This window comes from Alexandromys fortis, unplaced genomic scaffold (assembly GCF_014885135.2).
Source record: "Alexandromys fortis isolate MF-2015 unplaced genomic scaffold, M_Fortis_MF-2015_v1.1 scaffold_243, whole genome shotgun sequence".
NCBI lineage: Eukaryota > Metazoa > Chordata > Mammalia > Rodentia > Cricetidae > Alexandromys > Alexandromys fortis.
In genome coordinates this window covers 863,742-891,662 of record NW_026068121.1, presented here as the reverse complement: position 1 = coordinate 891,662, position 27,921 = coordinate 863,742, and the positions used below count along the sequence as shown (strand labels likewise).

Below are 27,921 nucleotides of genomic sequence, written 5' to 3'. Positions count from 1 at the left end.
GTAAAGGGCACACGAACAGAAACACCTTTATTACAAAAAACAGCAACAAAAAAACAAATGAAAACAAATTCACATTGTTAACAAGCTACAATATGGCAGATTAAAAAAAAAAATCCTTTATACAATGGTGAAGTCCTGACAGGACACAGAGGTCACAGTTGGGCAGCACAGGTGTTCAGTAGCGGCGGGTGAAGCGGGCGTCACTTGGTCTGCTGCCCCGACTCTGTCCTCCAAAGCCTCCCTGCATCCCTCCACGCGGGATCACATGGCCACGTGAGGCTCCACCAGGGGCAAAACTGCCACGCCTAAGGAGAGGCAGGGGACCATTAGACAGCCTTCCCCAAGCCACAGGCGGTCCCCAGCTCACTGCAGTGCAGCCCTGCCCCCGCCTGGCAGTAGAGTACTTACCCTGACATGCCTCCCCGGTTCATCATGTGGCCGGGCCCTGAGTGGCCTGACATGCTCCTCTCACCTCCTGCAGGATGAGGCACAAGTCCAAGAGGCAGCTTGGCAGGTGAGGAGCCAACAGCTGCTTGGTCTCAGCTGGCCCTACCCCACCCCAGTCCCTTCTCAGCCAGTGGCCCTGGCTTCCTCCTAGTTCTCACCTTGCCACCTCTTGTGCTCACGTTCCATCATGCCTCCGTCAGCTGCGCCCTGCCACGCCCGGTCGTCTTCAAGTCTCCGACTATGCTCCCCCCAGTCACGCCTGCCCCTTGGAAAGAGACCCCTCTGACCTGCACTGCCACACACACCAGGCCCTCAGCAGATGGTGTTGTTGGGAGGTACAGGCTCCACCAGGTCAGGCTGGTCACCCCCATTCCAGGCCTTGGGAGGGTGGGATACAAACCTGGGAGGTGGGGGCAGCCCTCGGCCTTCACTTATTCTCTTGTTGGAGCCGTAGCCCCAGCCATCTCGAGAGTCCCGGCCATGGCGTTCAGGTCCTCCATGGCGCTCAGGGTAATGCTGGACCAGAGAAAAGGGTGAGATCAGCATTGTCTCTGATCCCTAGATGCGAGGATACAAAGCTCAGGGAGCAGAGTGTGGCCACTATCAGTGTCCTCCTTCGCGAAGGGTTAGGTTCACAAGGCTCCTTACAAAGAGCCTGGCCTATGCATAGCACCCTTGCTTTACAAACGTGAGACACCAAACAGAAGAGTGGCCGCACACAGATACCCACATGAACTCTTGCGCAAGGCCTCACTCTGGCTGAGACTGTATGTCAATGCCAGTAACCCCTATCTTAACTACCTGAGTGGTAGGATTCTGAGTGTGACCAGTATACCCAGCTCAAATACTGGCTTATCAAAACTGTTTTAAGGGCCAAGGCAGAAAGACCTGACAACACCAAGTGAAGCCAAGCACAGTGAGCATCTCCCAAAGCCCCCAGTTTCCTGCCTGAGCACAAACAGTCCTGGTCACTGGCGTTCTTGGCCAGCTCTTGCTCTGTTTTCCTATCTCTAAGTCAGAAGACACTGTCACCTGCCCTTCTTTGTAGTGACAGCTGCATGTACAAATGAACACTCACAGGCCACTTCTAGTCACCGGTTCCCAAAGACAACTAGCTATGTGGAAATAGCGACATCAGGATGGAGCCATAGGACTGAGGAATGAGTGTATCCAAGGGCCACAGACAACCTGACTTGGTGATGGGAAACCAAGGATGGTAAGCAAGACAGTAATGAGGGTGGCACTGTGCAGCTGAAGCCTGACACAGTGGGAGAGCAACAAGGGGAGAGAAGGATGCAAGGGGCACTGGGTCAGCCCCCCTAGGGAGCAGTGGCTCAGGTATGTAGGAAGGAAGGGCATGGCTAGCACTGTGGCTCCAGAGTAGCAGTGTATAGCACTAGCAGCAGCGAGTGGGACCACCCTTTCACAGCTGGAGCAGTGCCCGGCATACTCACCTGTCCATCTCGGTCTCCCATCATCGACCTTGAACCTTCTCTCCTAAAAAACATTTCAATGAGACCAGATGGGGAGGGGTCTGTGTGCACAGAGCCCGCCCAACATGGTCACAGGCCCACGATGAGGCTCACCTGTCCACGGAGTGGTTGGGATAGCGGCCCCGGTCTCTGTGGTCGAAGTCATGGAAGCGGTCCTGGCGTCCAAAATCTGAGTGGTAGCGGTCATCCAGTGCAGCCCGTTTGGCTTCTGGCCAGTAAGCATCATCACGCCTGCGATGGGGTATGAGGCAGGGACATAAGGCACCTAGAGCCTGCACAGCTCCAAGTCACAACCATGTCCCTGGCAAGAGCTCTTTCTGTGGAGGCGGTAATAAACCCTTGGACCAAACACTCCCATCTCTGCCTTAGTGCCACCATGGATGCTGGATGTCCTGGGCTTTGGAAGGCCTTAGCACTGGCAGCTTCACAGGACACCTGCCTGCCTTCTACCATAGATTCACACACAAATAGGCAGCAGGCTCGGCCTTACGTTCACAGTGAGACCCTGCCCCGCCCCGCGCACCTGGACCTCTGGCTGCTCACCGGCCATCCACATCATAGGGCCTGCGCACGGCTGGCCGGCGCTCCTGCTCATAGCGCAGCTCCTGTTGCCGTCGCAGCTCCTCTCGCTCGCGGTGAATGCGCTCCTGCTCACGCCTCCGCTCCTGCTCCACATGCATGCGCTCGCGCTCCAGCCGCTCCCGCTCCATGCGCTCACGCTCTAGCCGATGGCGGTGGAAAGCCAGGCGCTCACGGGCGATCTCTAGCCTCTCCCGCTCCTCCCGCTCCCACTGTGCCTGCAGCCGCTGCTCCCGCTCACTGCGCTCCCGCTCCCTGTAAGAGGAGGGCAAGTCAAGGCAGAGGGCTCAGTGTGAGAAGCTAGGGGCATGCTAGGACAGCCAGGTCAAAGACAGCACTGCCACCTCCTGTCTTCCTCTCCCCTTTTGCCCAGCAGAGCAGCCAGAGGCTCTGCCCCATTGTGCTGGCCTGCCCTGGAGCCCACTTTAAACACACACACACACACTGCCTCAAGCAAGGGCCACTTTAGAAACTGCAACAGTGCTGCGATCAGCTGTCAGATGCCTGCTATACCTTTTCCGATCCTTCCTGGGCAAGTGAATATTCCCACCGTCCCTGCCCTGCTGGACACTTTCTGAGGTCTCTGAAGATGGTGAAATACTGCAGCAGTCATCTCAGTACAGGGCCCTCTCAAAGTGCCCAGCCAGTGAGCCACTCAACACCTAGCCATGGCTGTCCCTTCCAGCCCTGCTCACCTCCGTGACTCGGAGTCTCTGGACTTTCGGGACTCTTTAACCTTGTCAAAGGACACGACAGACCGCTTTTCTCGGCTGGCCGACTTTCGGTCCTGGCTTTTGGAGGCCTGGTTCAGTAACAGAAAGAGAATTAGTGCAGGAAGGACTGAGGCACCTGGCACAGGGACAGTTGCTGACTGAAGGAGCTCACAGGAGAGGCTCAAATGGAGCTGCCTATGTCCCCAAATGGCATAAAGTCACCATCCATCATCCCCGCCCCGAGAAGGACCACCACACGGTCCTTCTGCCTCAGCCTCCAGCATGCTGTGCTGAGTTGTGAGCTCCAGGCTAAGTCACAACTGTTGCTCTACATTTTCCAACTACAATGAAACTCTAACTTTCTGGAGACAAGTGTCTCACTGTTTAGCCCTGGTTGGCCTGCAGCATGTGGCAGTCTTCCTAATAAATCCCACCTGCCCTTTCCTTCACGGTCAGGCCATATGTACCATCTTCTCAGGTGTGATAGCGCCCATTGAGACCCACCCACTTTCCCCTGGAGCCCACCCTTCACCTTCCCACTTTCTAGCTGCTACAAGTAAGACTGAAGTAAAAAGCCACCTCGAGACACCAGTGCATGTGGGAATGGCCAGAAGTCTCAGGCAACAGGCCTTCTCACTCAGCAGTGAGCCATGCTGGGCTTCAAGACCCTCAGAATCCCGGGTTGATACAAACATGCCAAGCCTAGACCCTGCCTTCAGAAGCCCCCTGTGACCCAGGCCCGGTGCCACATGATGTGGTCCTCTAGAGGCTTGGCATGGATGGGAGGTCTCGGGGATGCCAGACCCATGCTAAGGTGGTCAGGCTCTGAGACTTCAGAACCCACCAAGGTCTGCAGCTGTCCCAACAGTGGGCTTCCGGGAGGCAGCACATGGCGGCCATCAGAAAGAGCAGCAGCAGACAGGCTACTCTAGATGCCTCGCATCTCTCTATGTTCTGAAAGGCGACAAGCTTCCCTCGAATCACTGGTGCATCGAGCCTGCTGTCGGTCTGACACTCACTCTCTCTTTGGACCCGGATGTCTTCACACTGATGACAGGCACACCTTTGGACTTGTCCATCACCACAGTGCGCTCGGTACCACGGCTTCCTGTAAGCAGAGGGAGGGAAGAGCTGAATGCAGATGGTGGCTTTAGGCTATGCGTGAAGGGACACGGGCATCATTGCCTACCTGACTTGGTGGTCCGTGAGCGCTCTGAAGGCCCAGGCTTCTGATCGTCCGAGTCCTTGGTCTTCTCTGTGCTCCCATCATCCCCCTTTTTGGCATCGTCTTTTCTGTCGGCTTTCTCCTCCCTCTTCAGGTTTGCTGACCTAGAAGTGAGTGGTCCACAAGCCTCAGAGCAAACATTCAAGAGGCAATGGCTACCCAGTTCATAGGTGCAGGAGGCTCAAGGCCATCTTTGGCACGTGCTAGTGGGCAGGGAGGGTGAGAGCACAGCTCTGGTGGTCTGCAGGAATACCTGTCACTGGTGCTGGCCTTCTCCTTCTTGCTGTCTCCATCTCTCCTGTCAGGCAATCTCTTGCCAGCAGGTTCACTTTTGGCCTATAGAAGAGTCAAATGCTAGTGCCCCTATGCCCTGGCACCAGTGCCAGCCCCAACTGTAGCACATGGCCAGTTACCTTTTCCACTGAGATCATTTTGCCATGCAGCTCAGTCTTATGCAAATGGCTAATGCATTTTGTTGCCTCTTCAGCTGTGGACATAGTAACAAAGCCGTAACAGCGAGCTCCAGGACTGCGGGCATTCGTCACAACCTTGGCACCCACCACCTGAAGAAAGCAAACCACCTCAGTACTACTGCAGGCATGGACCTGGTAATCACAGAGCAAGGAAGGGATTCTGACTCCCCTCAGCCCAAGGCCCTACTAGAGGCACTGGGGAGAAACAGTGCAGCCACCCAGCAGAGGTGCTCAAGGGGACTGGGAGGCTTTAAACTGCACATGGGAGTGACAGTCATACCATGGACTGAGTCTTGGTGGAGTCACAGAGCCGTAGACAAACAGTAACCAACACAGATGATGGCAACACTTATTAGTGAGTTGAGAGGTGGCTCAAGTGAATCCTCTGAAACCACCTGGTGGTCACAGCACCACACTCTCACGGCATATGTGGAACCCAGCCCTGACAGGGAGCTCCAGTCTGTCCCCAATTAAGCCAGGACATAGACCTGTGCAGCCAGGTCCTGCTACAGGATATCTGATAACACTGTAAACCTTAAACTTGTATTATTTACTGGAAAAATCTGTTTCTAATTTTGGTGTTTCAGCTCTAGCACACACCTTTAATCCAAGAGCTTTCTGCTTGAATACTGTAAACAGAATTAAATAAAGTCAACACTGGTCAAGAGGAGCAGACAACCAGCTGACAGGAAGTGAATATGTGTTGATTAAACAGGAGGATGGGCAGAGACACAAGAAGTGGAGGGGAGGGACATGAAGAGAGGACCTGACTGAAATGGTAGAAGACAGGAGGCTTCTGGGACAAGGGCAGAGAAGGAAGTCAACTGAGTGCTGTCTCTGCCTCTCTGGGTTAGCAGGCTTTCACCCCAGCATCTGACTCCAAGTCTTTGTGGGTAAAATTGAACAACTGAGATTTTACTAAAAACACTTGGCTTCCAACATGGGGCACAAACACGGACAGAGAAATCATGCCATTTGTAGTCAAATGAGAAGTCATCAGGTTTGGTAAGACACCTGGGAAGAGTTAAATAATATTAAAAGAAAAAAAATTTTCCTAAGTTAAGGATGGGAACTATGGTGTACTCTAAATGGCAGAAAACAGAACAATAAATGACCTAGCTAAGATTGACATAATACCAATTACAATTACTATCGGTCTGGTAATTCATATTTTATCCTCAATAGACAGTGGTTTTTTTTGTGCCAAATATGAAAAGTGGATACAAGCATTAGAAAGAAGTATGAAAATAAGGAAAATTCTCAGACACAGACAGAGGAATTTAGACAAGAATCTTCCACACCACTGCATGATGCAACTGAAGAGGAGAGACCCAAGGTTATCAGAAACCCAATCTTAGTTTAGCCAGTCACTATAAAACACTACCAGTAGATGATAGAGATTGCCAAGGCTATGCAGAAGTTGACTGACATCCTGCAGAATGTCAGATTTCAAGAGACTTAAGGAAATAGTCATTTCATATGGTATGCATTCTCCCTATGTGAAGCAGGTGTTAAATTCATGGGCAACTCAGAACAGAATTATCCACCAAGACTGGAAAGATTTGGCAACAGTAATATTAGAAAGCTGGTCCTCAGATACAATGACTAACACGGTAGAAAGAAGATCATAGGGTCATAGAACAGTGAAATAAGGTTAGAGGTATTAATATTTCTCAAGATCAGTTGCTAGGTGAAGATCAACATTCTGATTTACAAAGACATCACAAAGGTGTGATGATTACACCTTGGTACTATGTTCTTTAGCAGCTTTGACTGCTTCAAACAGGGTTGGAGAATCAGTAAAGACATCTAAATCACTTACTAAAATTATATAAGTCCAAAAAACACTGACTTCAGCTGTAAACAGAACAGTATTAGATCCAGAAGTCAGACAAATATTAATTGAATCTTTGGCTTTTGAAAATGCTAATTCAAAATACAAAAAGGTGATTAGGTTTTCAAAGGCAACATCAATAGATGTTTATGCTACTCTGGTGGGGAAGTAACTTATAAAAGTTTTAAGAAAGATAAAAATGACATGTTTTAATTGTGGTAAGCAAGGTCATTTGAAAAGGATTGTATGCAAGGTGTTCTTAAGAGACCCAACAGAAGTCACCAGTCTTCTGGAGTATGCAGAAGGTTTGGCAAAGGCCAGCGCTGAAATAATGAATGCAGATCAGCTAAGGACAAGACAAGTACAGGCCCCACTATCATATTTGTTTCAATCATTCCCTGTCGGCATTGAAGAAATTCATCCACAAAGCAACTTATGGAATGCCTGTTGAATTGATTCTGAAAGCAAAACTGAGATTTTTCTCAATTAGTAGGAATAGACATGGTGGAAACTGTGGTACCTTTTATTAATACTGAAATCGCCTCATTATGGGCAGAAAATGAACAATGATTTCATTTCATTCAAAAAAGAGCTTACAGTAATTTTTGAGAGAGATTTGGCAAGAAATATCCCAAAACCAAGAGTTTTCAGTTTGTAAAAAGAGCCAATTGGATTCTCCCTGATACAGTAAATGGGATACCAATTTCTGGAGCCCCTACTTTCCCTAGTGATGCAAATAAACCAGGAAAGGTGGGTTTTAAGTCAGGAGAAATAAGTGGCTCAAAGTCTTTGATTCAGTTCATAAATTAGAGATGTACGCACTCTTATAGTATTAGATTTTTCTCAATCTCTTAATATAGTTACTGACTCTCAATACACAGAATGGTTTCACATATTGAAACAGCTGAATTTATTCCAAATAATTCAGAATTAACTTCACTATTTATTCAACTACAACAAGTAATCAGAAATAGAAGCCATCCTTTATATATAACACACCTATCAGATCCCATATGACTCACCAGGCCCTCTGGCACAAGGTAATGATGAAACTGATCAGCTATTAATAGGAAATGTGGTAGTAGTCTAAGAATTTCATTAAAAACACCATGTTAACAGCAAAGACTTGAAGAAAGATTGCTTTTCTATCGCTTGGCAACAAGCCAAGAAAATTATAAGAAAATGTCTTACTTGTTCTTTGCGTAACCAAACTCTATTTACCTGTAGGAAGTAACCCAAAGGGTACTCAAAGAAATGAAATTTGACACATGGATGTGTTTCACTGTGCAGAGTTTGGGAAATTAAAATATGTGCACCATAGCTCAGATAAATTTTCAGGATTTCAATGGGCAACTGCTTTAAGCTCTGAAAAGGCTGATTCCATGATTATTTATTTAGTAGAAATTATGATTATTATGGTGATATCTGTACAAATTAAGACTGACCACGTTCCAGAATATATCTCCAGTAAAATAGTTTTTTTCATATTACAACATAAAGTACATTACAGGCACACTACACAATCTGGAGACCACAGGACAAGTAGAACATCTGAAGAAAAAGGATGGATCATCATGAGAAAATGATCTCCCAAAAAAGGAATACACTGGTCAAGTGGTTATCACCCACCTCCAGCTGACTGGCCTGAAAACCCAGCTCAGAGCACCAGCACCCATGCCACCTTCATGCCTGACAACCACTCAGTGTGCCAGGGGTGGGACTCCCAGCCAGGCACTCCCTTCTCTCTCTTTCTTTCTTTCTTTGTTTCTTTCTTCCTTTCTCTTTCTCTCTCTCTCTCTCTCTCTCTCTCTCTCTCTCTCTCTCTCTCTCTCTCTCTTTCTTTCTTTCTACCATAAGGCTGGCCCACCAAGGTGAAGTCCCAAATTTTTATCTCTGCTGCCCTCTACAGACCTAAGTGGCAAATAGTCTTTAAGTGGCCCCACACCAATCAAAAATTAAAACTGGCTTTGGATGGAGCTGGAGTGTGGCTCTCTCCTGTAAAGCCATGCACTCTTCTTAAATGAAAATCCAAAATCTCTCTTATCAGAAAAACCAAACTTAAGGGATGATTCTGTTGCCATTAATCTCATAATCTTTTGGTTTTGACTCTCTAAAACTTTCTTTAAACCTTTCGGAGATCTGCTATAGATGCTTTAAGTTTTGAACTGTGACTGGTGTAGGAGTTCCTTCTGTTTGTGTGTTGCTTTCATTGGTTAATGAATAAAGAAACTGCCTTGACCTAGCTGATAGGGCAGAAGGTAGGTAGGCGGGGAAGACAGAACTGAATGCTGGAAGAAAGGCGGAATAGAGGGGAACACCATGGAGCTGCCAGAGTCAGACATACTGAATCTTTCCCTGTAAGCCACTGTCACGTGGCGATACACAGAATAGAAATGGGTTAAATCAAGATGTGAGAGTTACCCAATAAGAGACTAGAACTAATGGGCCAAGCAGTGATTTAAGTTATACAATTTCTGTGTTGTTTTTTCGGGGCTAATCTAGCCAGGTGGCCAGGACAAACAAACAGGACCTCGTTCTCCAACACGTGACCATTCCTAACAGTAACCTTTGAAGGTTACTTTGGGGTCCTGCAATGACAAATCCACCTGAATTGTGGTAACATTAACCACTAGACGAAACTATCCCACACCTCTTCTGCCACCAGGGCCTGAACAAACGAGGGACACCTTTGGGCTGACTGCTGCATTCTAGCTAGGTTTGCCGCTAAGCTGACAAACACCACTCAACTTCATAAACTGCTAATGACATTCAAATTGCTGAGCTCATACGAGACTGACATGAACATTTACAGAAATTTCAATTCAAAAATACTTAATCCTAAAACTGCTAAATACAACCAAGCTGGACACTGTGGAAAGTTTGGCAGAAGTAGCTTCATTACTGTAAAATTTTGCTGTAAAAGTTTAAAACCTTTCCTTTTCTTTTTTAAATTTTTTTTGTTTGAAATATTTATTTATTTATTTATTATGTATACTATATTCTTTCTACATGTATGCCTGCAGGCCAGAAGAGGGCACCAGACCTCATTACAGATGGTTGTGAGCCACCATGTGGTTGCCGGGAATTGAACTCAGGACCTTGGGAAGAGCAAGCAATGCTCTTAACCGCTGAGCCATCTCTCCAGCCCCCAAAACCTTTCCTTTTCGTTTAGATAGAAGGGAAAATGTCACAGGACGTTTGATCACACTGTGAACCCTGAGATCGTGTTATTTACTGGAAAAACCCGTTGCTAGCTGAGCAGTTCAGTCCTAGCACACATCTTTAACGCAAGAGCTTTCTACTTGAATATTGTAAACAGGATTAAAGCCAACAACAGGTTTAGAGGCAGAGTAAGCAACCAGTTAACAGGAAAAGAACGTAAGATTATTAAGAAAAAAAAACAAGGAGTAAGAAGGAGTCAGGAGGGTGGAGAGAGAGAGAGAGAGAGACACAGAACTGGAAGGGAGGGACATGAAGAGAGGACCTGATTAAGATGGTAGAAGACAAGGGACAAGGGCAGAAGAGGAAGGTCAGCTGGGTGCTTTCTCAGCCTCTCTGAGCTGGCAGGCTCTCACCCCAGAATCTGGCTCCTGAGTCTTTGTGGGTAAAACAGAACAACTGACATTTATTTAGTAAAAGCAAAGTCTTCTCTGCTCGCTCTTGGGCACCGGTGGCTCACCTTCCCATATCTGCTGAATAGGTTCTTCAGATCAGTGGCTCTAGTTGTAGACGAAAGGCCACTGACCCAGAAATTCCTACCACAGCTGCTGCGACCTGTGCAAAGGGAAGTTCTGGTCAGAACCTCAACATCCAGAGAACTCCAGAGCTTGGCCATCCCCAGAACTTCAGGGATGTGCCCAGGGCCCAATGGCATGGCCAGGCCCAGGAAACCAGTGTCGGCCTAGTCACAGACAGCAGTGGCATCTACATGTTGACACTAAAAAAGGATGCCAGGACATCAAGGACCAGTCAGTTGTGAACAGCTGAACTGATCTCAGCCCAAGATGGCTTCTGCTCATAAAGCAGTCACTGCAGCATGGCACTGTCCTTGCTTGCCACCTTTTCCAAGCCCATGTCGTGCCTCCCCTCCCTAGCTAGACCCTCCATGGTCAGAACTGTAGGCTGGTTCTGTATGGCATTTCTCAGCCCTGCAAACTTTTATTTGAGTCAGGTACCTTAGCTGGCCTGGAACTTGTCAGCCCCCCTCCCTGTGCTTCTGCCTACCAAGTGATTGGAGAAAGGGCCTGAGCCACTGAGCCCACTCAGCAAGTGACTTTAACAAGGGGCCGCAGCACTTGCCAGCTGTAGTGGGATGCATGCATGCATGCGTGTACAGGGAAACAGGCCGCGGTGAACTTGAGGCCTACTGCACTCCAGGAGACTGGTGTACTAGAGGACCTACCCTTCTCCTCACGGGAAAGCCTCTTTGTGTCCGAGTCTTCTTCAACAGAACTAGAGACAAGAGACAGTGTCATTCAAGGGGGCTGTAGCAGCAAGAGACAAACCTGCAACCCTAAGAACCCGCCAAAGCTGCATACCTACCCGGCACTTAGCTCTCAAAAAGGACACCCCGACAAACATGTTTTGGAAATCTGACCTAACATAAGATTTCATACCCACAGGAGTTAATTAAGTTTCTGCCGGGCTAAAAATAATTAAGAAGAATTAAAAGCAAACAACCGTGGCAGGTTGAGGGGGAAAAAAGATTATAGAACCAGTGTAAAATAAACAAGAAATGAAACTGCCTGAAGGAGCTAGCGCTGGGCAGCATGGCTGCCGACTGCAGGCTCTAAACAGCTCTCGTGTGTCACTAGTGACAATGAAAGGAGATAGCGTCTGGTCTAGGACTGAGAATCAACAAACCTCATTTTCTGATCAGCGCCCTCACTGGCTGAGGACTCTTTAGGAGCTGCAGGGACGTCATTACAAGCGTCAAAAGCAAACTTCTTCACGTCGTCTTTGCTATCTCGGGGCTCAGGGCTCAAAGCTGCTGTGGGCGCTCTCACCAGCTCCTGGCTGGTGGCATCCGTGAGCAGGGCAGCTGTGCTACTCTGCTCAACTGGCTCCTCTAGCCCTACAGGCTCGTGGTCCATCCCGGGGCCTCCGCCTGTGCTTGCGACTTCACCCGGCGCCTCCGCCGGCTCCCTTTTCACTACTGCTAACGGGGCGTCTGCCTCGCTCCACTGACACCGAGTACTTGGAGACTCAGACTCGCTGTTGCGGACCAAAGCTAAATCTCCCTCCTCTTGTTCTTCTTCCTGCTCTTCTTCCTGCTCTTCCTCTTCCGGGTGTCCGCAGCTCTCAAATAGGTCCTCTTCCTCCGCCAGCTTCCTGTCTGGCCCCACACTACTCGTGGCCTGGGCAAAGGGCTGCTCCAGCTCCGAACCTTCTTCTTTTACTGGCTCAGATTTACAAGTTTCCCCCAAAATGTCGAGTATTTTCTCATTTTCTACGGATTTAACAGGAATAGAATGGCACAAGGTTTAATCACCAGGGAAATAAAGCAATCACAACTGCGGCTCGGGCGCGGCGGCCCCGCTCACACCGACAGAACTGCTGGCTACACAGAGATTGGAAAACCCGCTACACAGCGCCTGCACCCTACCTGCGCCCTCAGCCATGGTGCCCCCAGCCTGCGCTAAGGGCAGAGGCAAGCATCCCGGAGACTTCACCCCACAACCTTCTGAGTCTTGAGTCTTCATTCTGTGTACTGTGACAATGTATGAACCAACTCTTCTCAATTCAGCTTGCGTCCAAGTGCGTAACTGAGCGCCTGGCCTTCATGCATCACTAATTGCCTGATGCTTTGCCTTGCTTACAGCAGTTAACGTGCGGAGCGCCGGGTCTTCTGGCGTGTGGAGGTTGGCAGCCCAGAGGGACAGTGTTTGTTTGCGATTCTCTCTCAGAAGTGCACTCCTCTTCGGGGGATCCGGTCATGTCCTATTCATGTGGCATTCCCTACGCTACCTGCACTGCCTGTATGAACACCACATGGTGACATGCTGCCGGTATCACAAGATCTGCTGGCGACAGACACAGAGCTCTGATCACGGGAGCTGTGGGCATTTTCACGCCACTGCTTCTGTTTAAAGGCAGGACCGAAGCCTTCGCCATGTGGACAGGATGCCACACAGGTTGCTGCCACATGTACAGATCTTGTGATACGGCTGGGTTTCCAATCTCTATGGTCCTGGTGTGCTCTGGACTGTAAAGCACTAGAGCAATGCACATTAGAGTGCGGCACTGGTTAGCATGAGCCTCCCCACTGTGGGTAGAACCCGCTGCTGAGCCCTGCATTGGACAGTACCTGGCTCCAGGGATGCTTCTTCCATTTCCTGCAACAGAAAGCACAAGTAAGATGCTGCCTAAAGGCCTAGTCCCACTTCGCCACCAACTTTCATGGGGACTAAGGGAGGCTGACCACCAACTGGGACTTCAGGGGACAATATGGACCCAGAGTAGCCCTGCTTGCACAAGACAAGCTCTGCCCTGGTCACCTCAGCTGCTAGCTGCCCCAGACACGCTGCTGATTCTGTTGAAGGGCACCCAGCAGCCCTCCTGTCTCCCTACTGTGGTAGGAATGGCTCTTGGAACTGAACTTGAGACCAGGAGCGTAACTCTCGCCCATTTCCATATATGTCTAACTGCTTGGCACAAGCCTCTGGGCACTCTCTTCATCTGCAGGATCCTCAAGCTGACTTTCTGAAAATTTAGGGCCAAGGGGAAACAGACAACACAGTCGTCCCCGCCCCCAGCACTTTCCATCTCCCTCAGTGATGACCCAACTTGTCCAAAGAATCCTATCCTCCCAGCTGTGCTCTACCTTGTCCAGTGGTGACTTTTACAGTCCTCACAAGTATTGGCCACACAATGGGTTCCCTGGCTCCACAGCCACGTTCCCATGCTCTCAGGCCTGCAAGCAAAGCTTCTCTGGGTGATCACTCTGACTTAGGCTTTGCCTGCTGCCCTCTAAGGACTAGGACTTGTCCTCACGGGACAAGGAAACACTCCTGAACACGAGTCAAGGATGTGAGCCCCTGGGCTCTCAGGCATGAGCACAGGTGTCACTGCTAGTGTCCTTTAGACAGGCCAGTAGACCTTGGCCTTGAATGGCATGGCTGAGACAGGCTGCTGTGTGAGGCAAGGACTGTGAGTGAGTTTGTACCCCAAGCTGGTGCTCTATGTGCTCTTAAAAGGGAGGCTTCCTGAGAAGGCTGGGATAGTCGTCACTCTTTCAGCTCTGCCCCCCAGTGTCCCAGCCCTCACTGGAGACTGCGGTCCAAGCCCACTTCAGGAGGCTGAGGGTTTGGCTGTTTCCCTCACATGACTAGCCTACACTTCAAACTGAGCTCTAGAATTGGACACAGAAGCAGTACGGCAGAGCGACACCTGAAGGGATGTCCTATAGTGTCTCATGTTAATAAGATGCCAAGGAAGACAGACATGGGTGTTCCTTTTCATTGCACAGGCTCTAAGTGGTGGTGACCTCTATGAAACAAATGCAACGACTTGCCCAGAAGTCACTTCTGTTCAAGTGGTGCAGGTGGTAGCTGGAGAACCACAGGCCAATGCTCTCTTTCTAACAGCATTTCCTAGGAGGCACAGGACCCACCTCACCCCTTAGTGCTCACCTTGTTCTTCGTTTTTTTCTCCTGTTTGGAGACGGGGTCTCACTATGTAGCCCTGGCTGGCCTGGAACACGCTATATAGACCAGGCTGGTCTCGAACTCACAGAGATCTGCCGCCTCTGCCTCCTGGGTGCTGGGATTAAAGGTGTGCACCACCACACCCAGCTGATTCTAAAGTTTAGTATTTGCATGGACATCACCAAACATCAACCATCACAGTTACCTGGGAAACCTGGGTAGTGTCTGTGAGGAGCTGCCCCACAAGCAGCAGAAGAGGGCAGTGTTACAACCCTCACCCTCGTATCCCCGTCCCTTCCGGGAGACTGTATCCCAATATCCTCTTCTAACAGTGAACTTATAGACCGGGTGGCCCCAGACCTAAAGACACAAAGCTTGGCCCCACAACTATACATCTCCAGTCAACGGAGGTGCTGGAAGCAGGCCTTCAGCCTGCCATGTGGCTGCAGTTTAGGAAGCCCCCACACTAGCTCGGTACCCCTGATCCTCATCTCAGAGTGCCAACGGTAATCCCCACTCGAGGAAAATCAAAAGGGGCTATATCTACATCAGTGTTCGTCCTGCCAGGGGCTTCACCTTCACTCGGCAGCTACAGAGCAACAATGGCCTTAAGCCTCTTCCAGGCAAGGACTCGGGCAAGGCCCTTTCCACTTGCAACCAGAGAGTAGAATGTTTCCAACTTTGCTGAGGCCGCAGGCATGTCCTCTAAGGACTCCAGCACTCACTGTCTGGGAAGGTGACCCTAGCTGGTGTGGTTTGTCAAGCAATGAGGCATGTCTGAGGTGGCTTCTAGAAACAGGGGGTATTCTGAGAGTACAATTGAGATGTGTGACAATTTACCTGCAGGATGGTGAAGTCGGACGACGATGTATCCACGTTGTTAACAGCTTCCTTGTCATCTACCTGTGGAAAGGGAGAGCCAAGTTTATAATGGTGTAGGTGAGAGGATACATCTCTGTGCACCACCCAGCGTGGCAAGGTGGAAGACAGCACTTGTCAGGACTCCAGAGGCGAGCAGAAGAGCAGGCAGGCCCCTGCAGATCTTCTGGAAACTGCCTCTAGAATCGGGCTACAGAGCACAGCCTGCTACCCACCCTCTTGTCTGAGTCTAGGTGCTATGAAGCCCTTGGAAGCAGGTAACCCACCTCTGACATCACAGGAGAGTAAGTGGTAGCTCACCAACAGAGATGAGAGACCCCCACCCAGAAGAGGCTCTTCACCCACAGAGAAGAGGCTCTTCACCCACAGAGAACATTTGCTGAAGACCAAGCCTCACCCTTTTCTTTCCAAGATACAGCTGTCTCCCACCATGAGAGCCACATATACCAAAAAGCACCCTAGCTACACATGCACCCAGCCTGCCCGTCCCTGCTCTGGATACTGGGTTTGTTCTGACTGGGCAGCAGTAGCACCTGCTGTGGAGGCATGGCGACCACTCTAGGCCTGGGGCTGGCTCAAGTGTGCCTAGCTGTGAGGGGGGCTGGCCCTGGCTGTGACGGTGACCTCTGGCGCTGCAGAGCAATGGTGAGAGGCAGTGACAGGTACAGTTTGCTTGTAAACTTTTATCATAGATGCAGGTGTGTGGCAAGGGCCATGACACCATTTACTCATCAAACCTCAAATTTTGGTGACCAAAGCCCAAAAAGAATTAATAGCCTGTGTAAGGTCACAGAGACTGGCACTTGGCACACTTCACAGATGCTCCCAGGTGGCCCTGTGTCCTTCATACTGTAAATCAGCCTGTTCCCAAGTCTTGGCCTCCTCTGTTGATCTGTGGCAGGGAGCCCCCCCGCCCCCTGAGTGCGCATTTGGACTGTGGCTTTTAGGATCAGATTCTGAGACCCTGTTTGTATCCTAATAGCACAAGATCAGTGTGTGGCCTACAAAGGCAAGCTCAGTAGGTTCTCACAGGAGGGGACAGAATGTTCACTGCAGGAGATCTAAGGTCCTGAGAAGGCCAAAGGCCCACTCTCCTCTCTCCGGACAGACATCAGCCATGTGCCCATAAAATCCTTCAGCACAGACTGCCGAGAGGCCTGGGACCCTGCGCCCGTTGAACTGATACTCATCAAAGCCACATCATTTACTGGGGACATCCTAGCAGCTGTACCAACACTCCTGCCTCTAGCACCAGGATGACAGTGTCTGTGCCTAAGGATGCAACATGGCACCTAGCATCTGGCATGCCAGTCTAAGCCATCACAACCCTGCTATGGTCTGACATATGTTTCACATGGAGAAGCCGTTATCAGGGTTGAGCACCTTGACTGAGGGCAAGCAGTTCTGAGCCGCAAGTAACTGCACCAGCTGGCTGTACTTGCACACCACAGCTCAGGCTCCCCTAAGGGACAGGGATCAGCAGCTGTCTCTGTTAGCCTACTCTGCCACTCAGTGCCCCACGTGGCGCTAGCTGCTTACAGCATGCTCCTGCAGCTGCTCTGGGAGCCCCTTTAAGTCGCCTTCCACCAATTCGGTGTTATCTGTCAAGCCCTCAGGGAGGGTGGCCTCCTCCTCCTCCTCCTCCTCTACACAGTCTGCCACGCTGCCACTGTCAATGTCAGCCTCGTCCAGCACACTTATGTCCATCATGTCCATGTCTTGCAGGTTCTCCAAGCTGGTCTCCACGTCCTCCTGCAACACAGAGAACATTGTCATGGCCACACTACCACCATGGCTCTCCCTCTTTGCTGTGGGATAATGGTCTGTACCCTGTCACTTATATTTTAAATAAATGCTGACTGGCCAGTAGCCAAGCAGGAAGTAGAGGCGGGGCAATGAGAATTCTGGGAAGAGGGAAATCAGTCTGCATTTGTCACCCAGATAGAGAAAGCCAGACACATAGCAAACATGATGTGACTGCCTTGCTGAAAAAGGTACCAAGCCATGTGACTAACACAGACAGGATTATGGGCTAATATAAGTTATAAGAATTAATAAGAAGCCTGAGCTAATAGGCCAATCACGTTTATAATTAATGTAGGCCTCTGTGTATTTCTTTGGAACTAAATGACTGAAGGACCGGGTGAGACAGAAATATCTGTCAACACCTCTCCTCATCAATGGAAAAGGTGACACATACCTGTCCATCCCCAGAATTCTCCTCCAGCCCGTTGTCTTCCACACCCTCGTCTTCTGGTTTCCTCCCTGAAGAGACAACACGTGGAAATGAGGCCAATTGTCTGTGCTCTGCAAGCTGGTGCCTGAGCTTCTGCAAGCCCCCAGTAATTCAGCTCACTGCACAGGCCTGGCCTCTCATCCTAGCTGGGTCTCGGTGGTATCTCAGTGTACTGTGGTTGACAGAATAGAGAATCACCTAGAGATGCACACACTGGGCCAGCAAGAGGGTTCAGCAGGGAAAAGGCACACATGTTGCCAAGGCTGGCCACCCAAGTTCAATTCCTGGAACTCATATGGTAGAAGGAGGGTCTTGATTTCAGCAAGTGTACCTCTGACCACACATGCACAAACATAAACAAACAAACAAACCAAAATGTAATAGGGGTTGGAAACCTGGCTCAGTGGTTAAGCGCACTCTCACTAGCTGCTCTTGCACAGGACCCAGGTTCAATTCCCAGGACACACAACCATTAGTTGCAACTCCAGTTTCAGGGTAGCAGATGCTATCTTTGGCTGTTCACACCCTGACCTGGGCTACTTCCTCAGCTCTACTACCCTAATGTTCAGGCTGAAGCAAAGGATCCTTAGTTGGAGGCTTGCCTAGGCTACATGCTAAGCCTGTGTTCAAACCCAAACCAACAAAACAGCACCGCTTGGGCAATCGCCAGCCAGCTATTGGCTACCCATAGGTGAAGTAAACTAAAATGAACACTGAGGACAGGCCCTAGAACTTACAGAGATCCCCATGCCTCAGCCTTCCAAGTGCTGGAATTAAAGGTGTGCACCACCACCCTGGTCCACCTGGCCTTCTTTAAAAAGCAAAAAAACTTACCCACTTATTTTCATGTGCATGGGTGTTTTGTTGTGCACCATGTTGCATATGGTGCCTGTGGAGACATCAGAAATGAGTGAGCTACCAATTGGGTGCTGGGAATGGAAGCTGGTTTCTCTGGAAGAGCAGCCAGCGCTCTAACTGCTGAGCCATCTCTCCAGCCCTCACCATCTTTAAAAGTATCCACTCTAGCCATGTGGTGGTGGTGCACACCTTTAATCACAGCAGTAGGGAAGAAGAGACAGGCAGATCTCTGTGAGTTCATGGCCAGTCTGGTCTACAGAGTGAATGCCAGGACAGGCTCCAAAGCTACGCAGAGAAACCCTGTCTCAAACAAAACAAAACAAAAAAGGTACCTGCTCTAACCGCTGAACCATCTCTCCATTCCTTTTCCACCAGCTTGAAAAGCATCTGTTGCAGTCTGAATCTGTCTGATCAGGCTAAATTCCAGTCTACACAGACCAGTGGTTTGTGCAAAGTGTTCTCACTTCGCAAGTAACAGCTTCCAAGTGTGGCTCATTCAAATCCCACCTCACACTACAAGGTTCTCTCCCTACCCATCAGGAAAGACTGATGAAGCTTCCAGTGGGCAATACCTGAACTGGCTTTTCTCCAATCTCCTTACCTCACGTGCACCAAGATCTTTCAGGGTTTACATTTCACTTAATTGTGAAGAAAATACTTTTTAAAGTTTTGATTTTCAATTTTACATTTATACGATAAACACCACACCACACATTATCATTCAGAGGTACTAGGAAATCTGTAGGGGTTTGTTTTCTCCATCAAGTGGGTCTCAGGCCACCAGGTTTGACAGAAAGCCCTTTACCCACTGAGCCTTCTCACAGATCTCTAAGAACATATCAGCCAGCAAGCCAGTTGGAGCCTCACCTCTGCCCATGAACACCAGGCCCTAAGGATCTTGTGCACCTCTCTTCTTTCACTCCATCCTGTGGACAATCAGCCACATGCATTCACCAGCTGACAGCCTGGGCAAGTGGCATATTGTTATTGTAGCTCTTCCCTCCAAGGAGTGGAGCAACAGCGAACTCCTTCAGGGTTTTTTCTTACTGCTCTGGAACAGTATGGAATGATATCAGCTATGGCACTTGGCCTTATCTCTACTATAGTAAGCTTTTCGGGGCTGCTGGATTCCTTAGCTTCCTTATTAAAATTTGTGCCAGTGGTGGTGCACACTTTTAATCCTAGCGCTTGGGAGGCAGAAGCCAGTGGATCTCTGTGAGTTCGAGGACAGCCTGGTCTACAGAGTGAGTACCAGGACAGCCAGGACTGTGGCACAGAGAAACCTTGTCTAAAAAAAAAAAAAAAGAAAGAAAGAAAGAAAGAAAGAAAGAAAGAAAGAAAGAAAGAAAGAAAGAAAAAAAGAAACGAGCCAAGGGGTAGTGGCGCAAGCCTTTAATCCCAGCACTCGGGAGGCAGACAGGCTGATCTCTGTGAGTTCAAGGACAGCCTGGGCTACAAGAGCTAGTTCCAGGATAGGCTTGAATGTGTATACGTGTGGAAGGCAGAGTCTCCTGCTGTATATGGAGCCCAGCTGGACTACTCAGTAAGTTCCAGGCCAGCCAATACTACAACACCCTACCTCAAAACCCTTATCAGCTACTTTTCTGTTGTGACCAAAAGTAACCCAATGAGAGTTGACTTTGGCTGCAGAGGTGCCCATCTCAGCAGGAAAGCATGGCAGCAGGACAGGCATAGTAGAGGAGGGGCAAGGACAGGCAGCTGAGCTGGGAGGTAGGGGGTGATAATGACCACAGATCAACAGACAGACTCAAATTTCAAAGCTGCTGTTGCTGTAGTTACAAACTACCTCCAGCAAGGCCATACCTCCTCAACCTCTTCAAATAGCAGCAGCAACTAGGGACCAAGTTCTCAAATGCCCAAGCCCATGGGGGACATTCTCATTCAATCCACTACAGAATCCAAGCATGATTCTTGAGATTATTTTCCTCTAAGCATGAAACTAACCCTAAACACAACCCTCAAAGCAGAGCACAGGGTGAGGCCATGCTCAGGACACATTGGCCTCGTGTCCCCATTCATGTTCCCCAAGACAGAAAGAGCCTCTCTAGTCCAGGAACTCGCCATGTGGACTAGACTGCTCTTTATAAATCTAAGTGCTGGGATTAAAGCCAGCATAACCGCGCTCACCTCCAGTCGGGTTCACGCTGACTCTGTAAGATTTTGCAAAACCCACCATGGAGGAGCACCGTGATAACTCAAGACAGACCCTTCTTAAACTTCAAACCAGTGAGCTCATTCGCGAAGCAAGGTCACACTTCTCAGCCAAAAATCTTGAACTCTTGGAGGTAGGAGAGAGCAGACCCCTTTCTTCTGGCCACAAATGCATGTGTAAAACATAAACTCCAAAGCAGCCCTGTCAAGCAGTGCATAGGTCCAGATAAAGCCAGCCCTCCAAGGTGAGCAGGGGCTGCAGCAGTTTGAGGTTCTAATTCTGTATTAGTGAAGTGCTAGAATGAGCAAAGCCAACAGCTCCTGGGGGAGGTCAGTACCTTGTATTCTGGTGGGTGACAGGGAGGAGCGATCTTTCTAAAATGTTCTGGTTTCCCCCCACTCATGCCCTCACACAATGTGCAGAATCAAAGCATACACATTAAATTATCAAGAGCACAAAGAGTCTGTCACCTGGCGACAGGGCTAGGGCCCTCCTAGTTCAGAGTAGAGCACCTATCAACCACAGCTAGTCCCTCTGACAGGACAGCCACAGCAGGCAGGCAACACATACAACACAGCACACAAGCCCAGCTGCTGCAGCCTGGGCAAACCGCAGAGGGCCTGCATACTCAGAGAACATCACAAACCACCCAAGGTGGCAAGGGTGCGGAAGAACATAGGGCATTTCACCAGATGTCATTCACGGGCCAAGAAGGGAGAGGTCAGAGGACTAGGACTTCAGGATCATCCCAGACCACACCAAACGGAGAACAGCCTCTGCTTTGGATGTCAGCTCTCCTGATCCCGAGTTTCTCTTTAGTGAGTTCGCAAAAAATACATATTCCTTTACCAGATGTGGTGGAAAGCACCTGCCATCCCAGCTAGCTGGGAGGCTGAGGCAGGAAGAGGACCTGAGTCCAGAGGTTCAAGACCAGACTAGAGTCACAGCCAGAAGAATGACAACAGCAAACTTTCGAGAGGGAAATGGAGTGACATTTGGGCACACTGATACCTAGAGGACAGGTGTGCTCAAACAGAATGAGGCCAAAGGCTGGAAAGACAGCAGGTGTAGTTCAAATAAAAACAGCCCCAAGGCTCATGTATTTTTAAAGCTTGGTCCTCAGTTCCTGGAACTATCTGGGAAGGATTTGGCCTTGTTGGTGGAGGTGTGTCACTGAGGGAGGACTTTGGGGATTCAAAAGCCTAGAGCAGGCCCGGTGTAACTATTGGTGTTTCAGCACCATGCTGTCTGCTTTCCGCCATGACAAACATAGGCTAAATCTCTGAAACTGTAAGCAAGCCCTCAATTACTGCTTACCTTTTAAGAGTTGCTTTGATCATGGGGTCTCTTCTCAAGAATTGAATACTAAGACAGTGAGTAAAGGCAGCCGTCATCAACCCTGACAGGACTCACGTGGTTGAGGAGACAGAGGCTCCTGAAAGCTGCCCTCCACCCTCCAGATACAAGCCCAGCATACGTATAAGCGCGGAACATAAACTACATATATAAAAAGAACATGGCATGCTGCGACCTGGCTCACTGGTTAGGAGTAAATGTTGCTCCTGGAGGGGACAGCTCCTGGCTCACACACCCAGAGAGAACCTGACCTTATCTTCTGGCCTCAGTGAATACTGAGTTCATCCGCATGGCCCATCCCCCATACACACATAATTAAAGAACAAACATGCAGGGCAGCGGTGGTGCACGCCTTTAATCCCAGCACTTGAGAAGCAGAAGCAGGTAATCTCTTGTGAATTAGAGGCCAGTCTTGTCTACAAGAGCAAGTTTCAGGATAGCCAGAGCAACACAGAGAAACCCTGTCTCAAAAAAACAAAACAAAACAAAACAGAGTTCAGTTAACTCATCCATAAGATCAAGTAAAGTTTTTTCTACACTTATTTTTATTCATGTGTGTTTGCCACATGTGCCGATGTTCAATGAGCCAGAAGAAGCATTGGGTCCCCTGGACTGACAGGCAACTGTGGGCTACTTGATGTGGGTGCTGGGCACCAAACTCAGGTCCTTTGCAAGAGCATATGTGTACTCTCCAGCCCCAATGTTTGTTTGTTTGTTTTTGAGACAGTGCTGGGACAGTGGCCTCAGACTTATGGCAATTAACCTGCCTCTGCCTCCAGTGAACCTTTTGTTTTGGTGTGATGTGTTGGTATCAAAACTCAAGGCTTTGAAAATGCTAGGCAAGTGCCACCACTATGCCACAGAACCAGCTGCTGGAGAAATGTTTCTGCCATGCTGAGGGAAAAAACAAACACTAAGGATTTTGAAGAACAAGACCAATCTGTGTACAGTACAGACGTGCATGTGACGCACATGCCTGAGTGGGCAGGACAGCAGGTGTCTCCCACATAATCTGAAGCTAGTCTGGGGCACAGCAACAGCCATAGCAGGCTTGTCTGTGGGCCCTGAGGCTTCTAATTCACCCTCACACTTGTACAGCAGGGCTCTCACTCACTGCACCAAGGCTGAGGCCATGACCCGTGCTTTTTCTGTTTGAGACAGTCTTATCGTGGAGGTCTGTGGTGTGAAAGAAACAATTCTGTATTCTGTCACATATTTTAAATAAACATTGATTGGTCAGTAGCCAGACAGGAAGTATAGGCAGGACAACCAGACAGGAAGCAGAGGCAGGGCAAGGAGACTAGGAATATACTGGGAAGAAGGAAGCTCTTTCTGCAGTCCTGCCCAGACATGGAAGAAGCAGAATGTGACCTGCTGAAAAAAGTACCGAGCCATGTGGCTAACATATACTAGAATAATGGGCTAATATAAGTTTTAAGTTATAAGAGCTAATACGTAGCCTGAACGAATGGGACAATCAGTTTATAACTTATGGGGACCTCTGTGTGATTTTCTCTGGGACTAAACGGCTAGGGGACCAGGCGGGACAAAAACCCCAACAAGCTGGCCCTGAAACCAGCTGGACACACCAGGCTGACCTTGAACCACATTGGGATTTCTTTTTTTGCTTTCAGGTTTCAGGGAAAACACATGCATGAAAGTGACCCGACGACACACAGGAGGTGCATATATCCCTACTGTGCCAGCTCCAACTGGAAAGGAATGTCAACTTTGTACTTAAAACTCATGCATCTGGCAAAACATCAGAACAAGCATTTGCTTTTACTAAAAAACGCAAAAAGTAAAATAGGAGACTCTTGGGTGCACTCCCTAGCAGGGCCATCTTAAGTCATTACCCATCGAAGGCCAAAGCAGAGCCTCAGGCTAGAGAGGGCAGCAGAGCTCCCTCCAGCACAGGCCCACATGGGCAGCACATCACCACTGTGCCACTCCATCCCACCAGCTAAGATCCCCACCTCACGGTGACTAAGACATTGTCCCTAGCAGCCTCAACCCCTCTGATCCTGTCCAGTCCCTTGGGTTTCAGAAAGATGATACACAGCAGGATGAGGCAGAGGACTGACTAGGAACAGCCCCCACAGGCTGGAGGTAGAGGCGGAGCTGGGCCTAGGAGGGGGCTGTTGGATGGGTGCATGCTGAGTAGTGGCCTCCAGTTTTCACTCTGGGGGTTCTGAACAAACTGGGTCTGTGGTGGTCTGGTATTAGAGGGGCCTTATTTTCCGGCAGGTGAGGCAGTGAGAGGCTCTCTTCATGAAGCTGAAGGACCATACCCAATCCACTCCCATTACACGTTCAGGTCCTGTGTGTCAGAGGAAACCGTGGACAAGCAGGCAGGGCTTCCTAAAGGCTCTGCACCCACAGGGCACCCATAGCATTGACAGTGGCCCAGAGGCTCCATACCTTTGCTGGGCCTCTTAGGCATCTTCTTGTTGCCTTCAGAGGTGACTTCAATGTCATCAGGATTCCCACCTTCTTCTTCAATGGCCTAAAGAGACAGCAGAGAAAAGCCAACCAATAAAACAGCAGGTGGCAAGGCAACCCCAAAGTTCTAGGAGGAGCCAGGAGGCTCACCTGAGCCCTCAGCTTGAACACAGGGGGTTCCCAGTTCCATACCATCCACAAAGGATACCCTGTGCCCAGGCTGGTTCTCAGGGCTTTGAAGCCCAGGCACTGCAATCTGCCACTCGGCGCCACAGACAGCCAACCTGCTGTACATGGAACGAGGGCCCTGGCACCATTACCTGGTGGCTTTTCTTAAGTAATCAGCTCTGTTTTGTTTCTCTCATTTTCCTTTCTCCTACAAGTGTAGGTACTTGTGCCCTCTTCACCCTGGCCCCTCAACATGGGCTCTCTCCCTGAATGTGGAACTAGGATAGCAATTGGGTTGCACCAGGCATCACAGGTGTACGTGGCTGCCAGCTTTCTATAGGGGTGCTGGAGATTTGAACTCCTGTGCTCTGAGTACTATTTCCCAGCAAGCACTCATGGCCCCTAATGCAGTGGCCAGTACTGCTTCCAGGCTGTCCTGAGGACTCCTTGAGGCATGGAGGCAAGTGCTCAGAGCTGCAGGCTCCTTCACTTCCTGTATCCCCGAGGATCAACACTCAGACTTCCTTGGCTTAAGCCTAATGGCTCCTTCCAGACCCTCAAGGCACACTGACCTCAGACCCTGCTTATCCCCTCCTGTGACTTGTAGTGGACACTCTCTACAAGTCCCCCTTCACACCCAAGGATGTCATTTGCTCAGCAGTGGCCCCGCACAGTCAGGGTACCAAGTATGCCAGTATATCAGTGACAATTGTGCCAACTAGGACCACTTGGGGCTGAGGCCTCTCTCTCTGCACAGCTCTGTCAACACTGCCCCCAGGGAATGAAACGAGACACCTTCCTGCGAGCAAGCCCCTCATCTTAGTGGTGTTGAAAGCCGCTGTCCCCAGAGCGAGAGAGCGAGAGAGCGAGAGAGCGAGAGAGAGAGAGAGAGAGAGAGAGAGCGAGAGAGAGCGAGAGCGCGCGCGCTAACAGTGTCCTCAGATCTCCATTAGGCCTCAAGCTCAGGCAACTCTTCCCAGAAGGGCACAGGGGTAAGCGGCAGGAGGAAGGCCCTGGGACAAGAGAGAAGGCCATCAGCAGCCCCAGCCCTCTCTCTGGGGACAGTCACTCTCAAACATCCTCAGGGTGAGGGACAAGCTGCGGGAAGGTGTCTCATTTCATCCCTTGGGTTGATGTAACATGGCCGCCCCTCCCAGGCTACCTCAGCAAATCCCTCCACCAGCTGCTCCTCTGCCCATTAAAAACAACAGAGACAGCTACCAGCTGGATGACAGAGGAAGAGCGACAGAACCACAGACACACAACAGAGTGACTGACTGGACCAAGAGGACAGCCACCCTCAGCTTGGTGCTGCCAAGGCTGCTACGTGTCTCCCTGGCAGGCCGGCATCACCCTAACCACCCTTCCCCATACCCTGAATGTGCTGTGACACGAGAGGACTTCTTGACTATTCCAGTAAAGACGCAATGTCCGTCCACAAAGAATGAGTGGGTCGGGTTCAGTGAGTGGAGAGCTCACCCTGGTCCTCTCCTACACGCGTGTATGTTATATACCCACATGTGTACTATGCCTGTTGGCAAGTCAGAGGCCAGGGAATCACCTCAGCTGTCCTGAAGGACTTGGCTAAATCAGCCAGTGAGGACCAGAGTTCTGCCTGTCTCTCTGAGCACTGGACTGTAACCGACCCAGCCTATTCTGTGGATGCTGGGGACAGAACGCAGGCCCTCACATCGCTGCCTCCTCCTATCTTCCATGCCATCTTCTCTGAACAGCCAAGGATCCAGGAAGGCAGAATGAGTCTCCTGCTCCTGTGTGCAGGGGTGCTCAGGCAGGAGGCACTGTCCAAAAGCTAGAGGGACAGCATCCTAAGGTGACACACACACAAAGTATGCATCTCAGGGTGGGGCTCAGAGTCCGTATCTACAATTGACAAAAGGTGGCCCAAGGAGGCAAGTTTGTTTACCTGCACCAGCCTGCACACCAAGCTGGTGCTCACGTGACCTCCCGCCCTACTCTAAAAGGTGGCCTGCTAGCTACTCATTATTCTGAAGGGACAAACTTGGAGGGGCTAAAGGTCTTCCTGAACAAGGCCACCAAGGTGGGCAGTAGAGATGCCCCTCCACCTGCCTCTGGGGCACAGTCCCGGAGTTCTGTGACTCCAACCTAACCATAGCCAACTGTGTGTGCTAAGGCAGAGATGGCTCTGAGGGCCTTTGCAGTCTTGGGCAAGCATGCTACCACTGAGTTACAAGACCAGCCCTCTTTTTAGAGACAAAACAAAACACTATTGTTTTGAGAGAGGGGCTCAAACTTCATCTTCCACCCCTGACAGGTGTGCACTCCCTGCCTCAGGGCGGCACTTGGGGTAGAACTCAGAACTTGGCCTATGCAAAACAAGCACTCTACCAACCAAGAGTAGCTCTTGGTTTCCAAACTTTCTATTTGGAAACAAGCTTGCTAATTGCCCCACCTCCCCCCACCTGCCTTGTAATCCGAGCTGCCCTTGGACACCCTCTCGCTAGCCCTGAACTCTGCAACTCAGGGTGGTTTTGAACTCCCTCTGCAGCAAGGATGACTTGCCTATCACTGACAAAACATTCTTTTCCTCCCAGCACGTACCAACCTAGTCCTGGCAAAATGTTACAAACTTTTCTTCTTTTCACCCCCTGGGCTATGGCCTCAGGTTATCTATATGAACTCTGAGGGTCTCTGAGGGTTCGTATTCCCACGGGTCACTGTATGTCTTCCCGGAAAACAAGCAAACACCCACTTGTTCGGCCTCGGGGATCGAATAGGGACTTGGGTTCGAATCCTGCCGAGTGACCTTGGCAGCATCCCCCTCCATCTCCCTTTGGGGTTGGGGCTAAGTAGCGCAGGGAACGCGACGTCACCCGAACCCGGGCCCGGCCGCAGAACGTTATTTCCTTCTGGTCGCACGGCTGCGGCGTTGAGACTCGAACTCATCCCCGGCCCGGAGCCCGTGGGGCCCGAGCGGAAGCGCACGGCGCGGAGGCCGCGAGCCGCCCGGGACCCGGCGGTGGGCGTCGCCATGGCGACCGCGGGGTCCTCCGCGAACCTCACCTTCTTCAGCCGCTCCATCAGCACGCTCTTGTTGCCGCTCGAGTCGAGGTTCCGCTTCCGCAGCTCCGCCCGCAGGTCGATCACCCGCAGGTCGCTGAGCCGCCGCGTCCCGGTCTCTGACGCCGCGGAGCTCGCGGCCGCCGCGCCCGCCGCACCCGCGTCTCCTAAACCCGACAGAGTCTCCGCCATTCCAGGGACCCTGGTTCCGTCGCCCACTTCACACAGAACCGGGTCGGTGGGCTTGCGTGCGTGTGCTTTTTGGAATTATTATTATTATGTTTTTGAATCTCGGCACTCTTACCACAAAATGGCGCCGCCTGAGAGGGAACCGCTCCAGCCTCCCCTGAGGCGCACAGC

The 27,921-nt window shown here is 50.3% G+C and overlaps 1 protein-coding gene across 2 annotated transcripts; it reads right to left on the bottom strand.

The window, feature by feature from the left end:
* Position 1: 1 nt before the first annotated feature.
* On the bottom strand, positions 2 to 27,914 carry Safb (scaffold attachment factor B). Of its 2 annotated transcripts, none has more exons than XM_050125304.1 (21): positions 27,565 to 27,914; positions 24,334 to 24,418; positions 17,490 to 17,554; positions 16,829 to 17,041; positions 15,251 to 15,313; positions 13,072 to 13,099; positions 11,628 to 12,213; positions 11,167 to 11,216; positions 10,444 to 10,538; positions 4,871 to 5,020; positions 4,711 to 4,793; positions 4,422 to 4,561; positions 4,252 to 4,340; positions 3,215 to 3,321; positions 2,484 to 2,774; positions 2,034 to 2,171; positions 1,902 to 1,944; positions 848 to 963; positions 606 to 712; positions 409 to 475; positions 2 to 305 (listed from the first exon to the last, which is right to left on the bottom strand). In XM_050125304.1, the coding sequence occupies exons 1-21, from the start codon at positions 27,751 to 27,753 to the stop codon at positions 176 to 178; spliced, it is 2,835 nt and encodes a 944-aa protein (XP_049981261.1). In that variant the 5' UTR covers positions 27,754 to 27,914; the 3' UTR covers positions 2 to 175. The 2 variants fall into 2 exon arrangements, with proteins under 2 accessions (XP_049981261.1, XP_049981262.1); XM_050125305.1 differs by having other exon boundaries at positions 606 to 706; positions 27,565 to 27,910.
* Between the last annotated feature and the right edge of the window lie 7 nt (positions 27,915 to 27,921).